The following is a 26,771-nucleotide window of genomic DNA, read 5'->3' as shown; positions in this document are numbered from 1 at the left end:
ATGTGCATTTGAAAATAGATATCAGGTTTGTAATCACATCTGTTAAGTTCTCAAATTAATGTACTGATAATGACAATAATATTGGAAGTTAATTTGCCATCTCCATTTTAAGCTTTACATTGTTTCATGTAGTTCGTATGCAAAATGTTTCTGTATATAACCAAAAGATAAGAATAATGCTAGAGCCATGTTAACCATCATTTGTTTTTATTATAGGGTCATATAGGAACATTGTTTGTATTTGTATATATTTTTTTCCACTCAGTTTTGTATTATACTTTATGCACTGAACAGGTTATCAGAAATGCCCATCCCCTTAACGGAGTGTACAGACAGTTCATCATTGCTGTCAGTATAGGAAAAAAATTAGATTTATGATTAGTGCTTTCATTTCTTACTGATTATTAAATGCTGCTTTATATAGGAACCACATTGAATGAGGAGCGGTCACTTGATAGAGGTGCCCTTGAGACTGACCAAACTTGCTGTCCTGCAGGAGAAGAAATAAGAATTTCAAATTTAGTGCCTACAAACAAAGCTGAATCCTTATTAAATCCTTTCTTTTTTGCATATATTGCTTACTGTTAGCATGTCACCCTGTGTTTGTGACTCTTTTTGAAGATGTCATACATGAAGCCAACCTCTCAGCCAAGTAAGACAGTCCTAAAACCAAAAATAAAACCAAAAATTCACATTACTAAACACTTGTACAGCATCTCCTGTCTGCTCACATTAGCACTACTTCAAGTTCACCTACATTGGATGGAGAGTGAAAAAACATGGTTTGGTAGGTGCATATGTAACTTATATATTACCAACCCTGACTTCTCACAACAAAATGAACAAATACTGAACTACTATCTAAATGAATATGTACATAAATATTTTATCATAATTTGGAAGAACTCTTAATGGACATTATACAGTATAAAGACGATATACAATAAGTATAGTGGGGTTATGATAAATATGACAATATCTTTTAGGAAAATTAGAAATTACAATAGGAATTCACATTCTCTTAAGGTTTTTTCTTTGGCCTTTAAAGAACGTAAAAGATGTAAAATGATATGACCAGAGTCAGCTTTCTTATCCATAGCCATTAACTTTGAGCCATTATCTAACATTTTTAAAATAAAACATCAATTAAGCTCTTAACAATTTGTTTACATATTCACTATGTGTACTCCCTTGTTATAACTCCCGTGTACATTTTAATTCCAAAGAGCAAAATTCTGTTACTAATAATTAAATAGAAAAAAAAAAAAACACTATTAAAGAGCAAATTTTTGGGTTAAACTTACCGCTCAAAATCAATCATAGTAACATTGCCTGTCTTTGTCTCTTCCAGAGCCATAGAGAGAGAGAGTTGCGAAAACTCCATAGACTCCAATGGAACGTTTTTTTACAGCAATGGCGGCTCGTGGAGCCTCTCAATAGTTCCCGGAAGTAGCAGCCGCGCCGTAGAGTTACAGCAGAACATAACGTTACCGTTTGTGATGCACTTTTAAAAGGTAAACCGTTTAAATTATAAGATTTTATATTATCAGTACATCTGAATCAAATTATCTTGTGTATTAAAGCATGCTAGCTGATATTGCTCACTAAATAAATAGTTTCAGGGGATGTTATAGATTAGATAATAAATTAAAACAGCTTTATTCATCGTCGTGTAATTAGAGAAAAAAGCTTCTCAACGGAGTTAAATATAACTTTGGGGCTTGTGGTGGGCGAAAGTGTTAAAATTAGAATATCCTTATTAATTGTACAACCCAGGTGAAAAAATACTATAGTAAACAGTATAGTGTTTTTGAACCATACTATAGTAAATTGTAGTATACTGTATATATTATAGTATTTACAACATGTTGTTAATGAATGCTACAGCATACTGCAATATAGTGAACTGATAAACTGTAATAAATACTGTAGTATACTTTAGTTTTTTACTACAGTATACTGTAGTGTATATTGTAGTATAATATACCCTAAAGTTGTAGAAAACTTAGTACAGTATTGGGTAACATAATTTGTTTATATTACTATAGTTGTTATATTATCACAGCAAATATAGAATTACCACAACAAATTAATTCATGTACTTTAGTATGGTTCAAAACACTATGGTATTACTATAAATTACTATAGTATTTTTTCACCTGGGAATAAAGAAAAAAAATCCTTATTTTAGAATTTATATTTGAGAATGTATACATTGTGATTCTGTTGACTGTCTATTATGTGTCAGCTCAGCTGATTTTTGGATTGATGGGGAGAGGGAAGTTTATAAGTGAGATTAAAAAAACAATGCTTAAAAGCAGCAGCAGCAGCAAAAAAATAAATAAATAAATAAAAATAAAATTATATATATATATATATATATATATATATATATATATATGGGAAATCATACTAAATACCAAAACTGTAGATTATATACTACTAGTACTACTGTATTTAATTTCTCCCATTTTGTTTCATTTTATTTTGCTTTCCATACAAGCACAAAGGGGATTCAGATCCCGAAGACTCCATGCAATGATGCTGTCACTGCCAGTCTCTGCTCCTTGGATTTTGCAAGCTTTTCCTTGCTCCTTATTTTTAATAAACCTTTAATAAACATAAAAGTTCCGTGTTGTTTTTTGTTAAAAAAGGGCAGATACACCTGTATATGAACACAATCTTTAGTTCTATTTAGGTTGCTCCTGCTGACTTGAACATAACTTTCTCCTTTCCGTGTAACCATGCATTCATACTGCTTTCTCTGAACAACTGGATCATCCTCATGCAGCACTGCAAACCATAGCGGAGACTACAAGAACATGTAGGAAAGGACAGACGAAATGCTTGACATGCAGTTTATTAATAAATTTATAAATCCATTGTACTAAATCAGTGCAAAAGTCACACGTGTGTATAATCATGTTTTGTTTTAGAATTGAAAATATTGTATATAGTAATAAGTAAGTGAATGGGGTTCATAAGAATTGTTAACATTAAGATTAATTAAATTTCACTTAATTAAATTTTACATTTCACTTATTTGCAATGGGTTTTTAAGGCAATCACCTGTCACCTGCAGGTCTCCTGTCCCTGTGAAACCATAGTGAACATGACATGATTGCCCTTAACTAACATACAAGTTTAAAAACATAAAAATACTTCAAAACAACTGCAACGCGATCTTTAAACAAGATAATGTTAGCCAGAATTATGTTAACAAGGCAGGCAACGCTGGTTGACAACACTAATCCTCAAATATTAGCAGGTTTTTATCTTTTAAAAACAACATTGCTGTAACTACATACACATACTACATTCAAATGTCGGTGTATTACATAAATATTGTAAACCGATGCATTTATTGACTACAAATGACCAAAAATCACGGTTCTGTCTCTCTAACCCTATCATTTTGAATTGCCGCCGACGCACTTCCTGGAACTATCTGAAGGCTACACGAATCACGTGACGATCAATCGTTTTGACTTCCGTATGGAAGTAAATTAATGCCAAATGTTTTTGAAATAAAAAGCTTGTTGAATTGCTCTAACTGAAAACAAATATGCACTACATTAGCTGTACTTGCATTTAGATGCACTGTATTTTTAAGGCTTGCATTTTTATGGGATGAAATTCAACATGGTCGTATATTTAAGCTGTGAATATTTGAATTAAAAATATTTCACACACATTTTCATTATTAAAAATTCAATCATTCATATTCACATTTCAAATTTCACTTCCAAGATATTTATTCTGTTTAAAAATACAACCTATAAAATTCAACTAGCAATTTTCAGTCCATTTTATTTCGCTTTACAAATTCGCTTCCACAAATTCAGTGGTTCAAATTCGGCAGAAAATTCAACATTTCACATCCGGGAACTGCAGGAAGAGCAGTAGAGTGCCGATGCATCATCTCTATCTGCTGTTAGTCTTCTTCACCAGCAGGTGTCGCTAGCGGCTGTTTAGGAAGACCAAAGCAACGCTAGTAAATCATCATTCATTCATAAAAACAGATTTACAGAAATGGAGCAAGCGGTAAGTGAATGTGTGATGATTATCAGGGCCAGTATAAATGCAGAAAAGCTGATAAAGACACAAAAGCTGCATTTATGTTTAATTCAGTGTATTTACGCTTACTTTCCCAGTGTAACTACAGCTTTCTGTACAGTGAACAAGATAACGTTATTGCCCGATGCTGGTGTACAGATCAAACGTTAAATCTGAGATAGACATATATTTCTCTCTGTTGTTTAGTTTCCTTAACTTTATATCGCAGCGCTGTGTTGTAATACTAGGGCTTCCCTCATCCGTCATAGGATTGCCCTGCCATCAGGACAAAAACTCTTAACACAGCTTAATGGACTCGTACAGTGATATAAAAGACCAAACTCGCACCTCATTTGTGATGTAGGTTAGACTATATAGGCTCCAAGAAAGCAGATACTGGCATAAAGTTGATTTGACGCTGAACGTTTGATTATGATACTCGCAAATTTAGGGACCGTCTCTAAAGTCACGACATTTGGTATTCACGTTTCTACCTTCTACCAAACTCTTGTAGACACACATGCACATATACATATTCAAACACACCTCACTCAAAGTACATGCATATATATATATACTATTTATTTATTTATTTATTTATTTATTTATTTTACACGTTCATCACACTATTTTTTTTTACTTTGTTAATTTTTTATTTTACCTGATCATAGATTATCCTGCTTATACAAATTTTAAATAAAATTTAGAAATAAAATTAACTAAGTAGAACTAATTGTGTGATGAATGTGTAAAAAAAAGAAAAAGTATATGTGCATGTACTTTGAGTTGAGTGTGTTTGAATATGTGTGTGTGTGTGTGTGTGTGTGTGTGTGTGAGAGAGAGAGAGAGAGAGAGAGAGAGAGAGAGAGAGAGAGAGAGAGAGAGAAGGGTGCATCACTCTTCGACCTGGCACCTAGATGAACACTTCACAGGTAGTTTTGGTGACTAAATCATTCTCATCATATGCTATTGAGCTTTAAGTTATGGCATTTTTTTGTATAATCCAATACAGTAGTGAAATACATAGCAATCTTTACATATTACTTGACAGTTTATTTGGAAACACTTTACAGTAAGGTTCATAATGTATTAACTAATGTGAACTATCCATGAGCAACACATTTGTTGTTGTATTTGTTAATCTTTGTTAACATTAATAAAAATACAGCAGTTCATTGTTCATGTTACTTCACTGTGCATTAACTAAAGTTGACAAATACAACTCTTGATTTTAATAATGTATTAGTAAATGCTGGAATTAACATTAACAAAGATTAGTAAGTGCTGTAGAAGTGCAGTTCATTGTTCGTTCATATCAACTATTTAATATAAAGTGTTACCTTTTATTATAATAAACATCAAAAATCTAAAAGGTTTGCATTATACCTGACAGCTAGATGAACAATTTACAGTTGGTTTTGTGACTAAGTCATTCTCTTTAAATGCAATTGAAGGTAGAAACGTGAATACAGAATGTCGTAACTTTAGAGACGGTCCCTAAATTTGCGAGTATCATAATCAAACGTTCAACTTTATGCCAGTATCTGCTTTCTTGGAGCCTATATAGTCTAACCTACATCACAAATGAGATGCGAGTTTGGTCTTTTATATCACTGTACGAGTCCATTAAGCTGTGTTAAGAGTTTTTGTCCTGATGGCAGGGCAATCCTATGACGGATGAGGGAAGCCCTAGTATTACAACACAGCGCCGCGATATAAAGTTAAGGGAACTAAACAACAGAGAGAAATATATGTCTACCTCAGATTTAACGTTTGCTCTGTACACCAGCATCGGGCAATAACGTTATCTTGTTCACTGGAGAGAAAGCTGTAGCTACACTGGGAAAGTAAGCGTAAATACACTGAATTAAACATAAATGCAGTTTTTGTGTCTTTATCAGCGTTTCTGCATTTATACTGGCCCTGATAATCATCACATATTCACTTATGCTTGCTCTAATTCTGTAAATCCGTTTTTATGAATGAATGATGACTTACTAGCGTTGCTTTGGTCTTCCTAAACAGCCGCTAGCGACACCTGCTGGTGAAGAAGACTAACAGCAGATAGAGATGATGCATCGGCACTCTACTGCTCTTCCTGCAGTTCCCGGATGTGAAATGTTGAATTTTCTGCCGAATTTGAACCACTGAATTTGTGGAAGCGAATTTGTAAAGCGAAATAAAATGGACTGAAAATTGCTAGTCGAATTTTATAGGTTGTATTTTTAAACAGAATGAATATTTTGGAAGTGAAATTTGAAAGGTGAATATGAATTATTGAATTTTTAATAATGAAAATGTGTGTGAAATATTTTTAATTGAAATATTCACAGATTAAATATACGATTGTGTTGAATTTCATCCCATAAAAATGCAAGCCTTAAAAATACAGTGCATCTAAATGCAAGCACAGCTAATGTAATGCATATTTTTTTCAAATAGTGCAATTCAACAAGCTTTTTATTTCAAAAACATTTGGCATTATCTTACTTCCATACTTCCGTTGTCGCAACTCTGTCTCTCTATGGCTCTGGTCTCATCCAAAGAGGTGCTCTAAAAATCAACATGAGAACATCCTACGACACACCAGACGTAAACATTTTCTGCGATCGACTTTTTTACCTGAGCTAGTCCAGCACGTATTGCATCGGAGTTCGATTTTTGTAGACTGGGGATTGTGCTAGTCGTTTAACCGGAGCTGAAACAAATTGAGAATGATATATTTTTCTTGCCTGTAAACCAGCTATTTATTCCATAGGTTGTGACCTTTGGCAGGTAATGTAAAAATTAATTAAATATTTATCTGAAATATAGTTTCACAAAGCATGTCCTGTGGATATTTGTTTGTCTTGAGCTTTGGTAATGAGATTAGCTTGTGTTATTAGCTACTTTAGCTGCTAACGAAAAATAACAATTAACATCCATATATCGGTTTTATATCGGGCTTATTATGTGCGTTCAAGCAGTATATTCTTGTTCTGTGCTAGGTTACAAAAGAAAATTGTCATAATGTCATAATGTTTTGATACCTTTTTTTTTTTTTCTTTTTTTTTAACGCTTGTATAAAGAAAATTAAATACTGGAGCTTAAATTGAGTTTGAGTTTAGTTTAAGACAGACAGTACAGTACAGATGTTCAATATCTGCCATAATATTAAAACATCAAAACTTGTTACCAAATTTGTATGTGGGTGGATGCACTGTTTGAAATAATTATAATAAATCTTATAAATCTAACCCGATCAGGACGTTCTGGGATAACGTTAGTCATAAATAAAAATCAATTATATTGGTTGGTAACCCAGAATGTCTATATCCTTGCATGCCTACAAAAATAACGTAGTTATTTTTATGTTATGTATATTTCATGCTTTCCTGTTTTATTTAGTTTGTTGTATAAATTGACTGAATTGTAGATTTGAGCTTTAGTGTGAATGCAGTTTTTTTCCCATAAAACAACAATATAGACAATATAGATTTATGCCATCTTATCAGTTATCAATAATAACAAAATAATGATCATAATTTCTACATGAATACATCCCTAAAACACAGACTATTTTAGCTTTCCTAATCATTTAGTAGTTAAAAGAGTATGCATAATCATTTATTCACAGAAACTTCTCTTTATGTGCAAATAAAGTTTTCTTTATTTGCTAAATGCTCTTAGATCAGTTGATTATCATTAAGAAGGTGTTCAAAAATCAGCAAAACAACAAACTACAGATTCCAAAGTGGTACCTTTTTATATTTAATAAAAATTGGAGAAAAATAATTTCTACATAGTTTCCTTTCCTTACTCTTTACCTCTAAAAATAAACATGGGTGGAGAAGGCGAGACTCTGTTACTAATAATTCACAGCTGTCAGATCTTAAATTAGAACAGAAAAATGAGATGGGTGAGCTACAATTTTTTACCCGTTATAGTGGATGGAGTTGCAGGTAGAGGGTGTCAAACGATATTCTTTGAAAGATAAGCTTCCAAACTTGCTAGAGATGGACATTGTCTGTTATGTGTGAAATCACATTATTTCTTTGTTTTATTTTTTATATTAAACATTTTCTAGCTAATTGGTGTGTTTAACTCTATGTATTGGTGGTAATTTTTATGTTACTTGTTTTAACTACTGCGGCTGACTTTGTCATGTTGGCACAAAATAAATTTGGGTTATACAGGTGAGGTGTTTATTGAAGCCTTAATATCTCATTCTCAGCTCGTTGATCTCTAGAGCACATGGTACATGGACATATATTAACACTTTCTGTTTCTTTACACTTAGAAGACACTTTTGAGTCCAAAATGTAATGATGAATGATCAAGATTGTTCAAAATTCCACTTTTAGGGGCAGTTTATAAAGGGAAGGGTTCAAATCTCAGTTCTATTTTTCAGTTCAGTTCAAGGGTAGTGTGGCTGCAGAACATTTCCAGTTTGAGACTTCTGAGTTGTTTCTTGCTTGTTTGGATTGATAATCATTGTTAATGTTATGTTCTCTCAGGATGTCAGGATGGCAAGTGGCCCTGGCTTGCCGGACAGCCTGGTGCTGGAAATCTTCTTGCATCTCCCTCATAAGGCAGTGCTGAGTGCTGGGTTTACCTGCCGTCAGTGGTTTGCTGTGTCGCGGGATGAGTTCCTCTGGAAGGAGCTCTTCTACAGCTATTACCGCATCCCACGCTCTGTACCTCGCCACCCAGGTACTGCAGCTGCACCACAGTTAATGAATTAATGTGCAAAATATAGTAGCACACACCTACACTTCTATGAAGATCAACTAAAGTGGAATGTGTACATATGGCCTTTAATAATCCAGATAGTAGTAAAAAACAGTGTCTAGAGTTTGCCACTTTTTTACTCTCTTTGTCATGTATGAATGCCACACTGTGGCAGTACAAAGTAACAATGCGATTCCTGCATGTGTGCAGCGGCTGTGTCATGGTACAGGGAGTTCAAGCGGCTGTATGACTGCATCCCTTGTGTGGAGGTTCAGATTTTGAAGGAACATCATGATCAGGTCCTGCATTTGGCCTTCTCTCACCGTGGACATCGCTTCTCTTCCTGCTCCAAAGACTGTACTGTTAAGGTAAGACTGCCTACTGCAGTTCCTTTCAGGCAAGTCATTTCACTATGCGGCCATCTTTGAAATGCCTCTCGGCAGCTATTTCAGTCATACAAGTGTAGCTCTTATCTCTTTGAATAGGGAAACATCAAATTCTCTACAGCTGTTCACTAAGCTTACGATTCAATTTCATTTTTGAAATCACCAATAAAATCTGCCAACTACTGTCTCATAAATTTTGTTTCAAAACACTCAAATCATGACAAAAACTTGAATTTTCCAGGCTGGACCAGCAAATGCACGTTTCAAATGTTTACCTAATTTTCATGATTTATAATGAGCAAATAAATGTCTGAATGAAAAATTATTTGATTTGCCAGTTATATTATTTAGTATCTTTGGTTATATTTATATAAAAAAGGGACATCTGGGCAGGGGACATCTGTCAAGTCATGGCATGTCTAAAATGTTTTATAATCATATTTATTGTTTATTATTAATTAAAATCATAATTTATTAAATAACATTTTCATGTTCTTAGAGCAAATGATATAGGACAAGTTATGAATTTAATACTTTTTCAAATCAAATAACAGCAAGTATGAAGGTCAATGACATGATGCTTTTTTAATGTATTTATAAATGTATAATGACTTGAAAACTTCTGATATCATAGTGAAGAAAAAAGCCTCAATAAAAGAATGAATTTCTTGGAAACAAAATCATGTACGTTTGTTCAGCATAATCTTTTATCAAATATTGATATAAAAAATATTTGACAAACCAGTCACAACCAAATCAGTCATGTGTTTTGACCAACATGCATGAAAAAATATATGAACAGGATGTTGATATCATAAAAGGACTGTGTCAGGGCCAAAAATATCATATAATTTGACATTTTTATGACAGGCAAGGTAAGTTTAGGTGATAAAATGTCATGTGTTGCCACACCAAAACATTTAATGATCTTTTTGAATTAATAAATTATGATATTAAAAAAATTAATAAATAAATAAAAAATACTTCTTAAGCCAGGGACACACTTAATGACTGAAAGGCCGATAATGAATATAATTTAATACTACTGATCATGTCCAAACACACCAAGTCAGAGCCAATTGCTTTCAGACTATGTTTACAGTCGGTGTTAAAAATCATGTAGTGTGCGGTCACGGTGTCTACAGATGCTTAGAAACAAATAAAAAAACAAATAAAAAACAAATAAAAAAATACAAACATGACAATAATTTTATATTTACACTAATTATATCTAATAGTAACCTATATTTAAAGAAATATAATGAGGTAAAAGTTCCTTGAATATCTCTTCTGTCAAATGAAGTGTTTGCAGTGTTGTCAGTCACGTTAAATAGATTTGGGAGCGTTGTACATTTACTTTAGACTGATAAAATGAAAATTAAAACAACATTTTGAATGACTCCTGCTTTGGAATAAATATAGCAGTATTTTATTTCGTTTTTAACTTGGTAAAAAAATAGCCCACCATTTTTGCTCAGAACGAACCAATTCGTTTTTAATTCCTGATTTGAGAATAACAGTGTATATTATTGCTTGATTATAGGTTTAAAAATAGTTCTAGAAATGTTGTAATTAATGAATTTAATAAGGAAAAGCATAATGAAATGTCTACTCAGGCAATAAAGACAAAAAGAAAACTTGATAGAGAAAAACATTTTTTAATTCAAGTTATGTTTAATGTTTTATAAATAAAACCACCAGTGTTAGCAGGGTTTTTCCCCCTGTTTTTTATGCACAAATTGCACTGCAAATAAGTAGTGGTGCATGTCCCTTGATATCCATGTTTGTGACTTACCAATCATTAAGTGCTGTGTAGCAGTCTGACTCAGTCGTAAATGTTTGTGCTCTTCTCCAACTGTGAAAGATTAAAATCTACTCCAGTCAAAGTAAACAGTCTGTAAGTGTGTTCAGTTCAGTCTTAGAATATTTCAGCTAGTCATTAAGTGTGTCCCTGGCTTTAGGTTACACTTTATTTTAAGGTGAGGTTGTTATAATGTAATTACACATAAGCACTAATTTTATAAAAATATACATATACTTGCTATAGGGTTATGGTTGGGTTTAAGGTTTGATATAGTTGCTTGTAATTATGCATAATTACTATAGTCAGTACATGTAACTACACCTTAAAGTGTTACCACTTTCTACCTTGGAATTTTTTTTAAAACATTTTTTTAAATAATGGTTATGATGTGTACGTTCACGTTTTCAAGGTGTAAGGAAATTATATACTAATTGATGGTTAGACTACATGCTATTTTTAATGTTATTAAAGTTAGTAATATTAAATGTTTGTTCATTTAAAAGTTTTTACAACCATATGAAACCAACATGATGCAGAGTGCATTTCTGCATATTTAAAGCAAGACAATCCTTACCTTCATCTCTAACACTCTTATGTCTTTGTTCCACGAGCAATGGTGACAGTGATGCTCGCTTTAGCAATTACCAATAAATATACTTCCTTTTAGTTCCTTTTAAGCACATATATAAATAACATGTAAACTAAAATCTTAATGTTGAAAATAAAAAGTTTGTGTTGTTACTGCTTTGCTATTCACTGAATAATATGTTTGGTGTTTTTACAGATTTGGGACACAGAGAAACCAGATGGCACCATCTCTTTGGTTCACAGCTATAGTATGCGACAGTTTAACTGGGGCTACACTCAGTTCTCCCAGTTTAATGCGGATGACACACTCCTGCTGGTGTCAGGGGTCTACCTGGGCCCACATCACTCCTCCTCTGGAGAGATTGCAGTCTTCAGTTTGGGTAGAGACTGTTTTTATATACATCGACTGCACACACCCACAGTCACTCTAAGTTGAGTTTTGATTGATATTGTTGTTTTGGATCCGTAGAGAACTACACTCTGCTGTCTCGCGTGAGAAATAAGCCCTATGACGTGTTCGGCTGCTGGCTGAATGAGACCCACCTTATCTCTGGTAACCTGCACTGGATTGGCAACATGACCTCCTGCTCTGTGCTCTGGCTCAACAAAGCCTTCCAGGTCCAGATGTGTTCAGTTCTTGTATGGTCTCAAACTGATGTGCTGGGTCCAAAATTAACTGTAATTGATGAATTGAGAAATGTTGCCTACTGGCTTTTACCCAGTGATAAAACAGTGGTTTCTATTGTGTTATTCCATAGTTAATGAGACCCATTGTGATCTTTGACATATTTTCATTGTGGTGCTTTATTAAATATCTGTAACCACATTAAGTTTTATTAATAAAAAAATAATCATTTAATGGTTATGAAGTTACCTAGCTGTAGACAATATAGACAACATTTTTGTCCTAACTACTCAAGTGTTACCCCATCCATGTTTAGGACATTGAGTCAGAAAACGTGAATGTGGTGAAGCGCCTCTTTAAGATCCAGAACATCAATGCCAGCACTATCCGCACAGTGATGGTGGCCCACTGCCGTCGGCATGACTCTCCTGACCTCCTCCTGGACTATGAAGCTCAGTCACAGGCACAAGCTCAGCGGACACAGCAGCACCAGCCTCTTTTCTTTGATCTAGGAAACACAGACAGTGAAGAGGAGGACGAGGAAGAAGATGATGAGGACGAGGAGGATGAGGAGCGAGGAGAAAAAAGAGTGTCAGCACATCTGCCCACATTTAACCCATCTGGGCTGCAGCATGTAATACATGTAAGATCTAGAAATCGCTAGCATCTCATGTGACAAAAAAGATCCCAGTGATATGAAGAAAGCCTAGAATGCTGAATTAATAAATGTAAATTTGGAAAACTTTGACATAAAGAGCAGCATACGTAGAAAATGATTAGTGTTCAATTGAATTTAATTGTACCTTTCTGCAGTCATTATATTGTGGTTAAAATTCAAATTTAAAATTCTATTGAAATTAGTTAGATGTGCACATACAATTTGCTGCATAATTGCAAATATTCATTTTAATGTTTGTTTGCATCACATTTCAAATGTAGGAACAGTTCTTTAAGTTTACACCACCAGTATTTCGGCAATTCCCTCATGCTTGTAAAGATACAGAATACATAGATGGAAAAAGTCTTCGCTTTGAAAATGGGAATTTTGTTTTAATTTTATAAAAAAATCTTTCAGCAACAAAACTATGAATTCAAAAGCAGTGAGTATAATGCAATATAGAATCATTTATGCCTGATGAAGACCAAAATATTTTTGGTTCCTCATTTATAGATTCCGGTAAATAATCTGTCAGTTTTCCATTGTTGAAAAAAAGTGATCTTTCAATACTGAAAATTAACATTGCATTGAAATTTCATTGCATGCAATCAAAATTTGCAGTATTTGATACATGTTCGAGGCCTAATTGTGAATTACTCATCTGGCCTTGTTATTCCAAAGAAAGAGAAAGATGGGTATGAGATGTGGGAACTTTTGAGGTCTGAGATGTGGGAACGGTGAAAAGAGAGAGGGCAAATAGTTTGCAGTTTAGCTCAGTATTGTTGTCTAATCAGCCAATATTGTCTTAAATAGCCTCCATAGCACTTCATCTTTTTATAACATGAGGTTTTGACCAAATGTAGCCTATTAAATCTTGATTTTGGTGAAATGTTGCAGCAATTTTTTTTTTTTTTTTTGGAAAAATTACAGTTTTGGACATACAAGGTAATAACAAATAAATTAAAAAATCCCTTAAAGTAACTACAAATGAGCATGTAAAGCAAATATCTTTAAAAAAATGTTCGGAGCATGCCCCCGCCCCACGCAATGTTCTCACCTTTTTCCCCCCTTACCTGTTTGCATCCCTGCATTATGGAAGTAAAACGGACTGGGAATGCAGTTTCCTGTTGAAGTGTGTTTTCTCAGCATAACAGACCCTAGCAAAAGATCAACTATGATGGAAAACTTTTTAATGAACCGTGCATTGAGAGCACTCCTCTTTAACTTGTATGTTGTCAGTTATGTGTGCTGTATTTGCTGCTGTTAGGGATGTCAGAGCATAGCTGCTCGTGATCGAGAGTTGGAGACAAAGGTGGCCAGGCTGATGGGCAGCAGACGCACCAAAGCTCCTGATCCAAACCTGGTGTCTCCCTCAGCTCCGGGAGAAGGAGAGGATAAGACCTACCTCCTCTTCACCACTGGCAGCCTTACCTACTCACCTCACCAAATAGGTGAGTCTGCATTTGTGTTTTGGATGGGACACTGTACGAATGATTACTTAATCTGCTAATTCCATACAGTACATGTCTGGATGGTAAATTCATGTGTTTTTGTGTTTCTCAGGTATCAAGCGGATAATGCCTGATCAAATGACAACGTGTGGTCCTGTGTTAGGAGAGGAGCGCAGTACAGAGGAATTCTTTGACTCGTTGGATCATGTGATCGACATACACGGCCACATTATCGGCATGGGTCTGTCACCTGACCATAGGTGTGTGTACTGTGCAGCAGTAGATGACTAACATACATGAGCTTTTAATTGACTTTGGACTAATGCAGTTTACTCAGCAAGTTCATTTGGCCAGCGAAATTTAATCGAGAACAAATTTGTGGAATTTGTATAGAATATTATCTGGCTAAATTTACCTTGCAAATCATGCAACCACAAAGCTAGGGTGATATGAGTGATGTGAGCCAGGATGTTGCTGTTGTGTTTCTATGGGATACAAAACCACAAAGTTTTCCTTCGGGGGGCGCAAGTAGACTTAGAAAGCTGAATTCTGTGCTGTGTTCAAATTTAAAGGAATAGTTCACTTTCAAAAGAAAATTACCCTATATGTATTACTTTACTCCCCCTCAAGCCATCCTAGGTGTATATGACTTTCTTCTTTATGATGAACACAGTCAGAGAAATATTAATAAATATGCTGATGCATCGTAGCTTTATAATGGCAGTGAGTGTGGATCAACAAGTATGAGCTGAAGAAAGTGTCTCCATCCACATCCATCCATCATAAACACATTCCACATGGCTCCGGGGGGTTAATAAAGGCCTTCTGAAGCGAAGCGATGCATTTGTGTAAAAAAAAAAAAAAAAATCCATATTCAAGAAGTTATGAAGCAAAATATCTAGTTTCCACCAGACCGCCTTCCGTAATCAAATTACAAAAAAAAATGGAACTGCCGTTGCGTCAGTTAAACTTGTTCCGTAAGTTTAAGCTTCTCCCGGAGCCATGTAGTGTATGTTTATGATGGATGGAAGCACTTTCTTCAGCTCATACTCATTGATCCCGCTCACTGCCATTATAAAGCTTGGATGCATCAGGATATTTATAAATATTTCTCCGATTGTGTTCATCAGCAGCTTGGAGTAATTTTCATTTGAAAGTGAACTAATCCTTTAAGGCCATAAAAAGCCTTAAATATCTTAAATGGCATAAGAAAAGTCTTAATTATTATTTCAAGAGGTCTTAAATTTTTGGGGACAAAAAAATAAGAATCGTGGTATGGCGATTGGGTGGGCTAAGCCATGTTTCAAAAAAACTGTTGGATTTGAAATCAACCAAAACAAACACACCCCTCCCTTCATTGCTCCACCTCCAAAACTCACCCTCCAATCCTATCCACCCTGCTCCGAGTCGAACCCAGATCGCTGCTGGCAGGCAAGGTGAGTGCTAACAATGATGCTAAACACCGCATTTTCTATAGCGGTCATCAGTGCGCAGTGGTTTACCTCCACAACTTTAACTAGCTGGCCACTGTTACACACGTAATGTTATCACAGCTCACGTGCAACAAAATAATGCTTCATAAAAAAAACAGCACAGATGAATGAATGAATGACAAGGAAGCACAAAAAGAGTACAGTACACAAGAGTAAATACAAACAAGAGTTTGTTGTTAGTCATCAACAGCAGCTCCAGACAATCAATGACGCTCAAACCCAATGTTACTAACGAGTGAAGCGGAATCAAAGCAGCCTCTGCGTCTGTTTTAAGGTTTTCCCACTTGGCTCTCTCCAGCACTGGAAAGCTTCTAATATTAATGCGGATCCTAAAACACTTGACCAGTCATAAACCTTAATTCCAGTGATATTCTTTTGAGCTCTTTTGTATTGTGTGTCATCTCTCTTTCTGCAGTCTTTTATCAAATCTCCCTCTTGCTCATTCTCTCTCTTCGACTGTCATATGCCCCTAATGCTGATTGGCTACATGTTTGTTGTTGGTGTTGGTCTGACTAACTACCAGTGTTTTTGAAATATGGCTTACCCCACCTTTAATGTAACTGATTATTAAACTTCAAAAGGCTATGATTTAATTAAATGTAATCACTGCACATTCCAAAGTAAAAACACTGTACAGATTTCGGAACAGTTTGAATACCACACATTTATTGTTAATATAAATATAATAATTTATCATTTTGACTCATCCCTTTAAAAAAAAAAATGAGAAAGTGGTTAAAAATGTGTAAACCCTGCAGAAATTAAAGCATTATCAATTAAAGTGGCTGCCGTCATTCAGTGTTTGTCTGCACATAGGTACTTGTACGTGAACAGTCGAGCGTGGCCGGCGGGCTGTGTGATCTCTGACCCCATGTCCCCTCCTCCCATCGCGGAGGAGATCGACCTGCATGTGATTGATCTGAAGAGTCTTAGAGAGGAGCGCCGTAGCCTTCGAGCTCACCGGGCCTTCACACCCAACGATGAATGCTTCTTCATCTTCCTTGATGTCAGCCGAGACTTTGTCGCCAGGTAATTTACAACCCAGTACTAGCACATTGTATTTGCTGAAAGGCCCTGACACACACATTTGCTTTTTTTGAGTATTTAATAACAGGAATGTTAATTGCTCAATTAACCATCAATTGGTTGCATGACTAATTAAGCTTTTACATTAATTGTAAGCTGGTAATTATCCTCATGTTTTGACATGATGGAAAAAGCAAATAGGAATTTCAACACGTCAGTGTTTTCCACTTGGCCAGGTATGATAGTGATCTGTACCAGCCATAATGTTAAGTCAATAGAAATAAAAAAGACATAAGTTAAAGTCTGTGCCAGAATATATGAACAAGGACAACACAGTACTGCAGCTCTGTGATAAAATGGATATCTTGGTATTTTTCAGACCATATGAGGATATTAGATATTACTTTGCTATATTTAGGCATTGGCTCTAAAATGGCTTTAAAGAGTAATATTTTTAATTTCCCTTTTTCTTTTTGCAATAATTTGCAAGAGGAGAATAATTTTTGGTGAAAATCATTCTAAAAAACAAAAAAACATTTTACTTCATAGGAGTTAGACAATCTGTAAAAATTATTTAAAAGGATTAGTTCACATCTGAATTAAAATTTCCTGATAATTTACTCACCCCCATATCATCCCAAGATGTTATGTCTTTCTTTTTTTTGTTGAAAAGAAATTAAAGTTTCTGAGGAAAACATTACAGGATTTTTCCCCATATAGTGGACTTCACTGGGGTACAACAGGTTAAAGGTCCAAATTGCAGTTTCAGTGCAGCTTCAAAGGACTCTACATGACCCCAGCCGAGGAATAAGGGTCTTATCTAGCAAAGCGATCTGTCATTTTCTAAAACAAAAAATAATTTATATACTTTTTAACCACAAATGCTCATCTTGCACTAGCTCTGCAATGCACCACGCATCACATAATAACGTTGGAAAGGTCACGCGTGATGTAGGTGGAAGTACCATTCCAGTATCTATAAAGCAAACGCGCAAAGACTAAGTCAAACGCCCTTTACAAAAAAACCCTACTGCGTTACTTCCTGGAATGTTTTTCCTCAAAAACCTTTATTTATTTTCAACTGAAGAAAGAAAGACATAAACATCTTGGATGACATGGGGTGAGTAAATTATCAGGAAATTTTAATTCTGAAGTGAACTTATCCTTTATGGCTGAAATACACTACATGACTTTTGCCCAGTTTACAGTCTGGAGGAGTCAACGCTAGTTGGCGAGTCAGAGCCATTCTGCAGATATTTTCTAGCTTAAAACTATGATTCCATCCAGTCTGAGAATATCAAACATGTTTGATATTTTAAGGCTATTTTAAGTTGTTACACGTCTACTAGCAACAAGGCACTTGATGAGTTTGTGATCAGAACGACTTTTTTTTTTAACCATTTACAAAAGTTGTATAACAGATGCTTATTGTTTTATTTTTATTTATTTATTTTCAGATTTTAAAAGTTGTGGTGTATTCCAGTTTACATGATTTAATGCAAGTCATTATTTTTGAAGTAAATTACAGTTAAAATAGTTTTAAAATACTATAAGCATTTAACAACCACAGTTTTTCACTGTTGAACAAAAGAATATTTAAATTTACATCTGCAATACAGTACATGGTAATATTCAGCAATATTTGAATGACACTAAATAACTGTTCATTGGACTGATTCATTGAATGGATAGTTTGAATAACTGATTCACAGAAATTAATTTGAACTTCCCAATTGCATTTACATTTTTGCAACTAAGCTAAATATTCTCTTGGTGAGATGGTATTCAAAATCTCTCATACTTATGAGTCAAGGAATGACAGTGAAACTAGCCTACTGGCACAATTATTTGGAAACTTGGAATCGTATTAAAATCATGGCAATATTCACAATATTGTGAATTATGTGTGCTCAATGCAATGAAAGAATATTGTGCCAGTTGTATATTTCTTATTTCTCCAATAAATGTTGTACCTTTCTTCCACATCACATCTTATGGTTGCATCTTATGATTTTTTTTTTTTTTTTTTTTTTTTTTTTTGAGGCCATGACACACCAAGCCAACGTAAAATGATAAGTTGTGACAAAAGCTTGACATTTTTGCTCACTTTCATCACTTATGCTTTTATTCTCTGACTCGATCACTAAGCTGAAGAACCAATTAGAGTTCTCTCTCAACGCTTGACAAACAAAAGATAGTAAGGATTAAGTCATAGCCGCACCAGAAGTGTTCTCTAATTCTCTAATTAGTGTAATTGTCTGTGCAGTGGCGCAGAGGACAAGCACGGTTACATCTGGGACCGACACTACAACATCTGCCTGGCACGCCTGCAACATGATGATGTGGTTAACTCTGTGGCCTTCAGCCCAGCAGACCAGGAGCTGCTGCTGTCTGCCAGTGATGACTCCACCATTAAAGTGTGGCGCTCGCCACGCATGGTGCGTCTCACCCAGGCCCCCCGACACCCACCACGGGCTCACAAACTGCTGTCCTCCTTGCTCGGCCACAGAAGAGCTAATCTGAACGGCAAACCCTGACCTGGACCCTGGCGGGTGTATCGAAACATTACAGAAAGACACTCCATGAGCAGAGAGACATGTGTGAGGTCAAGAAACTGTGGACTTACACATGGGTGTCTATGAGAACAACAAGGGTACATGTATTTCCTTAGTGGCCCTCTTGCAGGATGTACCGTGACCAACAAATCACTGAAAAATGAAAAGTGATCTTTGCATAAAGAAACAAAAGAAAATGGGCTTTTTGGATCACCATATTTGTGAAAGATCAGTTCTGATGCGCAAGAAAACGCACAAGACGGACATCAACAGGACATGTGACTTCAAAGGGCAAAGAACCAAGAATTTTAAGAAAGATGTAAAGGTCACATTCACATGTGTGTGTCACGTGTGCAGTTGTAAGTCCATTTAACCCAGTTGTGGTGAGTGAAACACCACCTGTGCATGTCTGCACGTTCATACTTTTTATAAGTATTTTTTTCTCTGTACGTTATTAAAAAGCTTGACAACATGATGATCAGAACAAGACCATGATCAGAGTATTTAAATACTCTCTAAAAGGGAGAAAAATCAAAATTCTGCTATACATTTACAACAGTTATGTGTCTCTGGTGTTTTATATGTGGTCCAGTTTTATGTAAAGAAAGGGCAGTTCAGTTACAGAATGACCATGTTTATTTCTACTCCATCTATGCCTTTATTATTGAAACCAATCTTATCCATTGTGCATATGGATTTAACAATCATACTTTACTGAAAATGTAAAAATTCCAAAGAAATGTAAAGCCTTTATGTTGAACCTTTAGTCGTCACCTTTATACAATCATTCAGTTTTAACAATGAACCAGTGACACACCTCTGTTATGGTGTCATATTTATTTTATATTTACATCTAGTATGACATATGTCATGACATGATGTGCAGGTTGGATTCACATTTATTTCTATAGGATTGTTAAAACTACCAAAAGAGAGAAAAAAAATCCATTTCAGGTTGACCACAGGCTATTTCATTCTCCGTTATATATTTAATGTAGATGAGCTCTATGACTGTACAGCATTGAAACACTATGCAGCATAAGGGTGCTTTGCTACTTTATACTCATAACTCACCTCCAGCACTTCACCTTCTTGTGTCATAAGCTTACATTGTTTACCAGCAGTAAATGTTCAGCAAAGGTGCTCATTTGTTATCTCATATAAATGAAAAGAAATGCTCCCCATGGCTCACATATATGATCTATACCTGTGAAACTCCTCTGGAATATCTGTTACTTGTGTTATGGCAACACAGTTTGGATCACAATATGCAGCATTCTTCTCTGTAGTTGTTAGTACATCAGTTGTTTTGTTTTTAATGGACCTAGATCTCTGTGTGACATTTATTTGAGCTTGTGAATCTGATTTTCCCACCTGCCCTTTGGCTTTTTGCCATCATTAGATTTTGTATTGTGGAATGTTTATAAGTTGTTTGACCCATTAAACTTTTTCTTTTACCAGATACAGTGGGAATTTCTTATTTTACCCAAAGCAGCTATCGTGTCTTAATGTTCCATGTTTTTACCTTTACTGAAGAGAAGAACTGGAAAAAAATATATATACATATTTAGAGAACACTTAAATTAACTTTATTTGTTTTACAAATATATGGTTAGCACACAATTACAAATATATGGTTAGCACACAATTTCAAATATATGGTTAGCACACAACACAATTATACATTATAGAGTCAGAATAACTAAATTTCACAAAAATTTGCCAAACCAGCCACTATGAATAATCGAAGGTAAAAAAAAAAAAAAAAAGTCATGTGTTGTATTATAGTACTGTAAAATAAAGGGCATATTACTAACTAAACATACTAAAATTTAGTTTTACTATTTGATTAAATAGCTATATGAATAATAAAATACAAACTAATATAAATGGATAAATGAACTACATAAAATTTAATAAAAAGATATCAGATTTTTTATTCATTTATCAAAATCAGACAAAAATCATGTTTTTCTCTTTCATTTCTCTATTTCTTCTTTCCAGCAAAAACAACTAATTTCGAATTATCCAAATAACGTGGACTGTAATTTAACAATAGGATTTATACTGCATCCAATTCACCAGATGATGAAATATCCCATGATAACCTAAAGTATAGTGATGTTACAAAAAAAAGAGATATTAGTATGCCTGGTCCCTTTTATAAGGGTTTGAAGCTGATTAAATGTCTGCAGCTCTATATTCTTTGAAGCCATTTAATTCTCAAGCCCAAACAAAAAGAGCCAGACAAATAGGCTAGAACTACAGTGAATTTAAGCACTGGTTAGTCAAGATGTTTGGACATCCTTTCTATCCTGCTAAGGTTTCTTACATTTTCCTAACTTACTTTAAGTGAAATTTTATCAAATATTGTAGCCTCATGCACATGCTGTATAGAAGATCTTGTCAAATGGAACAGTGATTCATTTCTATGAGCTGAATGACAGCGCTCAATAAACAGTTTATTCATATTAAAGTTGCTCTATTATTAAGGTAGTCAAGTTCATAAGATAAAAGTAGACTGATGACATACATATCTATTTATAGACTATACTTCCAGCAAAAGTGACCATGCCCCTAAAAATGTCCTCAAAAATGCAGTTAGCATCCTAACAACATCCCAGATTTAACAGCATGAAAAATCCTGCCAGCTTTAGGTTACACGAAACAAAAATCTCAATCTCATAATTAATATTTTGTTATTACATAGACAGTTGAAAATAGATATAGTTCAAATATGTGTACTATACATATATTTTATATAAATATGTATTATATATAGTGCATATTAAATATTTAGTTATATCAAAATTGTGTAGTTATTGGTGCCCAAGTCTGTCTGAGCACTGCCACTCCATACACATATTAATATTATAATCAATGAAAATATTTCCTGAAATAAATCAATGAATAAATATATGCTATCATAATTTATATTATTCTTTATATTGTATCATTTAAATAGTTTGGCTTCCGCAGCTGAGATATGAGATATAATAATATTATCATCCATTGTTATCAAGAATAATTCCAATGCTTTATAAGCCAGTGAGGTCGACTATGGCTTTAATAAATATGGTGTCATCTCTCAGATACGAGCTTTTGCCTGCCAGCTTGGCGAGGGGGCAGAACAGAGGACAACCGCTAGCAATGTTCATCTCACTGATGGGTCTCTGGAAGGATGTGGAGCTTACATCAGGCCTAAAGGCATCAATGATGTGCTCTCTGTTGTTCTGGTCCAACAGCATCAATGTCACCTGGAAGGAAAGAACAGGAGGGTGGCAAGAATTACAATCAATTTAATGCCAAGCTCATGTTCTAAAGGTTATATTGGACATCATATATTTCTTGACAGAATACATGTACTAAGCCTTAGATAAAATAGTTATTACAACCACCACATTAATTCTCAATCATTTAACATTTAATAGTAAATTATTCATAAGATGTAATATTCTAACTACATGTAATATTCAATATAATATTTTTATATAAACTGTAAAATACAACTGAACAGTCACAACATTCAGTCCCTGCTATAAAAGTGCTTCATTCAAATAAACATAAGTGGTATTGTGATGCTTTAGTTGGTAGAAAAACCCTAAATAAATGATTAAAAGAGTAAATGAACGCCTGAAAGAAGAGTGAAAGAGTATCGGCTCATTTATTTACCTTCTGGCTGAAGGGCCACTTCAGCAGTGCATCATATTTGCCCCTCATGACCACAAAGAACAGGGAGAGGTGAGTGCCCCGACCTGTGCCGTCACCGTTCAGGTAGAGTCTCAGACACATCTTATACCCATATTTACTGGAGTAGAATGCTGAAGAACAGAAGAAAGGTGCTAAACAGCAGGGTCAGAAATATCACCAAAATGAAAATACTTCACTTAAATCAGCTCCACGAAGAAACGTTCAAAAATATTTTAATTAATAGATTTGAACTGAAAATTGACATAAAATACAAACAACACTGTTTCTACTCAGACACATATGTTGTAAATTTGAACCTTCACATAAGCTTGAAAAATTCCCAGGTCAGGACATTTTCTAAGTCCCACAAAGGATCAAGGCTCTCAAGTTCCAGACAAGTTCTACTTAACACTATTTACTATTTACAAAATACAAAGTATGATTACATTTATATTGAACCAAGAACATTCCAGGACACGAGTTCAATCAACAGCATTTGTGACAATGTTGAATACCACAGAAAATAATTTACAATTATATTATTATATAGATTATTCTCCTATAATCACCCCTTGGTATTAAAAAATAAATAGATAAATGAATAAATAATAAATGCTTACAATAACACACTTATAATGGAAATATTAAATAGCATGATAGAATGACTTACCTTAAAGTTATATATAATTTTGTTATCATGGCAAACAACTGTAAAGCACCTGTTAAAGGATAAGTTCACTTCAGAATTAAAATTTCCTGATAATTTACACACCCCCATGTCATCCAAGATGTTTGTCTTTTTTTCTTCAGTCAAAAAGAAATTAAGGTTTTTGAGGAAAGCATTCCAGGATTTTTTTTCCATATTAATGGACTTTAATGGCTACCAATGGGTTGAAGGTCCAAATTGCAGTAAATGCAGATTCAAAGGGCTCCCAGCCGAGGAGTAAGCGTCTTATCTAGCGAAAAAATTGGTCATTTTTTTTAAGGCAGTACTTCTGCCTACGTCACACGTGACCTTTCCAACGTAATGCGTGGCATATCACAGAGCTAGTGCAAGATGAGCATTTGTAATTAAAAAAATGTATACATTTTTATTTTTTTAGAAAATGACCAATCGTTTCGTTAGATAAGACCCTTATTCCTTGTTTGAAATTGAAACTGCAATTTGGACCTGCAATCCACTGTTAACTGTTGAAGTCCACTATGTGTAGGAAAATCCTGGAATGCTTTCCTCAAAAACCATAATTTCTTTTCGACTGAAAAAAGAAAGACATAAACATCTTGGATGACATGGGGGTTGAGTAAATTATCAGCAAATTTTAATTCTGAAGTGAACTTTCGTACGATGTCCCCACATAGATTCCATCAAACATACACGATTCAAATTTCTGCCTTTAAACCATCTGGACACTGGTACTGTTTATGACCACTGTTGTGTCTCATGGTAACCCTGATTTTTGCTTTAAAAAATTTAAAAAACAAACCAAATGGTGATTGGAAATAATGCACATGCAGCAAACACTGTTGATTGAGCTTAACCAGTATTGAACCTGTAACAGCCCTTTAATCTGATCTTAACCTTACCAGGTGAGAACATGGCAGGTGCTCGCCCCCCCACTGCATCTTGTCTGCGTCGAGAGAAGTCTGCAATTTTCCAAATGAAAACTCCATCGTATGTGCAGAACTGCAGCTCACGCAAAGACTGCTCAGATTCTGCTAACTGCAGGTCTCGCATAGTTAAAGTCCGTTCCAGCTGTCGCACCTTCAAGAGTCAACAAACACAGATGAAAAACAGGGTTATGGAACTGCCAAACAGGAATGCAGTATTTGACGTTTGACGCGAACATTTGAAGGATACATCTACACTTACACAGATGTCTATGGTTCTATGATATGTTAATGGAGTAGTTCAGTCATTAAATGAAAATGATTAACTCCTAAGCAGCAATGGAGCTGTAGTAAAATTATGATATATTGACATATGAAATATAAGTAAACAATACTGCGTCTTTCTGAAATTTCATGGGTTCCTCTTCCCCATTTCACAGTTGACAACATTGGTGTACCGTACATGGTTTTTGGTTCATTGGTGTCTTTGGTTCATTGGTAACTGTTAAATGAGTAGTTCTGTCATTAAAGGAAAAATTTAGGTTGAAAAAAATAAATTAATATAATAATAATAATAATAAATAATATTTTTAAATAAAATTGTAAATAATAAAAAAGGTCATCATTTGATTAAAATTTTTGGTTAAACTACTCTTTTAAAGCAATGATCAACTGATCAATTAGCAGAAAGTCCAGGATGGATCCCACTTCATATCCCATGTGAATTAAGAATCATGGCAGAGACAGCGGAGGCTCTTCTGCTGGGGAAGGAAAAACACACATCCGTGTTTCACAAGTAACAGTCGACTGGAAAAAATCTTGCTAACAACTGTTTCGTAGTGAAGGTTCCACTGGCAATCAAACACCTGAACTGAAAATGATAAACTGACTATTAACCTTCTCAATAAAAAGGATAGTGTGCCTAAAAATAAAAAAAACTTTCATTTACACACTCCATGTTGTTCCAAACTTGCATGACTTTTTTTCATCCATAGAACATGTTGCGCCCAAACACAACATACCAGCACTATCAGAAAAAAATTACCTTCAGTAATTATTATTATATTATTATAAATTCACTTACACAAACATATCATATACTTTAGAAGTTGTATGTACCATCAATTTTTGTGTAAACTATTCTTTTGAATAAAATGTTCCACCAGCCTGTTTTAAAGCAATATTGTTCAATACGTCATTATTTGGTTACCTGCAAGGTGAGAGCCTCACATCACCTTCGGACACATAGCAGAGCATCAAAACCATCTCTGCTGTCCGAAAGAAAAAACAATCCTATAAATCCAACTTAGCGTGTTTTTTTTCTTTTTTATTATTCTGAACTATTTAAGTGTATAATTTCCTGCAAGGTGTGCGTAGTACCTTATTTGACAAATTCTCGATCTTTTCCTGGTCTAGCCGATGTTGCCGGGATAGTGCCTCCAGGGTGAGGGCTGAGCGTTCCACCTCTCTATTCAACACACACACTATGTTCTCCAAAGCTGTGACTTTCTGCTGCACACCAGGACCTCCTCCTCTTCCTGCATTATGGGCGGCTGCATGAGGCCCCGCCGGAGGTGCATCTTCAGGTCCGCGATACAATCCCAGCCCGGAATCTTCCTGCCACTCTCCAGCCCCCTCGGCTCGCAGGCGCACAGAGGACAGCACAGATAGCATAAGACGCAAATGCTCCATCACACTGGTCTGCTCATGCTCCTGCTGCTTACCATTGTCAACCTAAAAACATTAATACTTTATTAAAATGGTTACATTAAATTAAAAAAATTGTAATATGAAAGTGGTGTCATTTCTTTGTTGTTAAAATTCTTTATTTATGTTGAAAAATGTTATATGTTTATCAAAAAGAAACAAAGGGTTAAAAATATTAAGGCAAGACACCATAGGTGAATAGGGTACATTTTTTAAATAAGAGACATCATTATGCTTCCCCAGTTAATTAATCACAGTACATTAGGATATTACATTTTGTATTACAAGGTTTCTGAAATTGAATGTTTAAATGTGCAAATGAGGAATTATCGAATTAAAATTGTATTAATTTCCAAAATAGAAATCTGAACATTGTATTAAGCCAGGTTCAAAATTCTTGTTTCATTTTGTTAT

General features: G+C 34.7%; 2 protein-coding genes and 1 long non-coding RNA gene across 6 annotated transcripts in view; 1 reads left to right on the top strand and 2 right to left on the bottom strand.

Moving 5' to 3' along the window:
• Positions 1-190: 190 nt before the first annotated feature.
• LOC137034754 (uncharacterized) lies at positions 191-2,382 on the bottom strand. The gene is made up of 3 exons (XR_010896974.1): positions 1,305-2,382; positions 583-663; positions 191-490 (listed from the first exon to the last, which is right to left on the bottom strand). It is a non-coding gene; the product is annotated as an uncharacterized lncRNA (long non-coding RNA).
• Positions 2,383-6,598: 4,216 nt separating this feature from the next.
• On the top strand, positions 6,599-20,808 carry fbxw5 (F-box and WD repeat domain containing 5). Its single transcript, XM_067406455.1, has 10 exons — positions 6,599-6,831; positions 8,553-8,748; positions 8,977-9,134; positions 11,741-11,924; positions 12,014-12,162; positions 12,486-12,812; positions 14,095-14,278; positions 14,391-14,538; positions 16,588-16,800; positions 19,064-20,808. The coding sequence occupies exons 2-10, from the start codon at positions 8,562-8,564 to the stop codon at positions 19,332-19,334; spliced, it is 1,821 nt and encodes a 606-aa protein (XP_067262556.1). The 5' UTR covers positions 6,599-6,831; positions 8,553-8,561; the 3' UTR covers positions 19,335-20,808.
• Positions 20,809-21,092: 284 nt separating this feature from the next.
• Positions 21,093-26,771, bottom strand: part of traf2b (Tnf receptor-associated factor 2b) — a 33,921-nt gene continuing 28,242 nt past the window's right edge. For 3 of the 4 annotated variants that reach the window (XM_067406456.1, XM_067406458.1, XM_067406459.1), the window contains exons 8-11: positions 26,031-26,384; positions 24,627-24,804; positions 23,025-23,194; positions 21,093-22,609 (exon numbers count right to left, since the gene is read on the bottom strand). In XM_067406456.1, the coding sequence (XP_067262557.1) occupies positions 22,391-22,609; positions 23,025-23,194; positions 24,627-24,804; positions 26,031-26,384 (921 nt within the window). In that variant the 3' untranslated portion in view covers positions 21,093-22,390. The remainder of the gene's footprint in view (positions 22,610-23,024; positions 23,195-24,626; positions 24,805-26,030; positions 26,385-26,771) is intronic. The other variant, XM_067406457.1, reaches the window with a different exon arrangement.

Source organism: Chanodichthys erythropterus, chromosome 13, assembly GCF_024489055.1.
Source record: "Chanodichthys erythropterus isolate Z2021 chromosome 13, ASM2448905v1, whole genome shotgun sequence".
Taxonomy (NCBI): Eukaryota; Metazoa; Chordata; class Actinopteri; order Cypriniformes; family Xenocyprididae; genus Chanodichthys; species Chanodichthys erythropterus.
Note: the sequence above shows the minus strand (reverse complement) of the source record. Positions and strands in the feature narration are given on the sequence as shown.

Excerpts from the sequence above, each read along its gene's own strand:
- fbxw5 (XM_067406455.1), top strand. The coding sequence starts at position 8,562 with ATGGCAAGTGGCCCTGGCTTGCCGGACAGCCTGGTGCTGGAAATCTTC. Across the intron at positions 14,279-14,390 it reads CTACTCACCTCACCAAATAG|GTATCAAGCGGATAATGCCT; the intron begins GTGAGTCTGCAT and ends TGTGTTTCTCAG. Across the intron at positions 16,801-19,063 it reads AGCCGAGACTTTGTCGCCAG|TGGCGCAGAGGACAAGCACG; the intron begins GTAATTTACAAC and ends TTGTCTGTGCAG.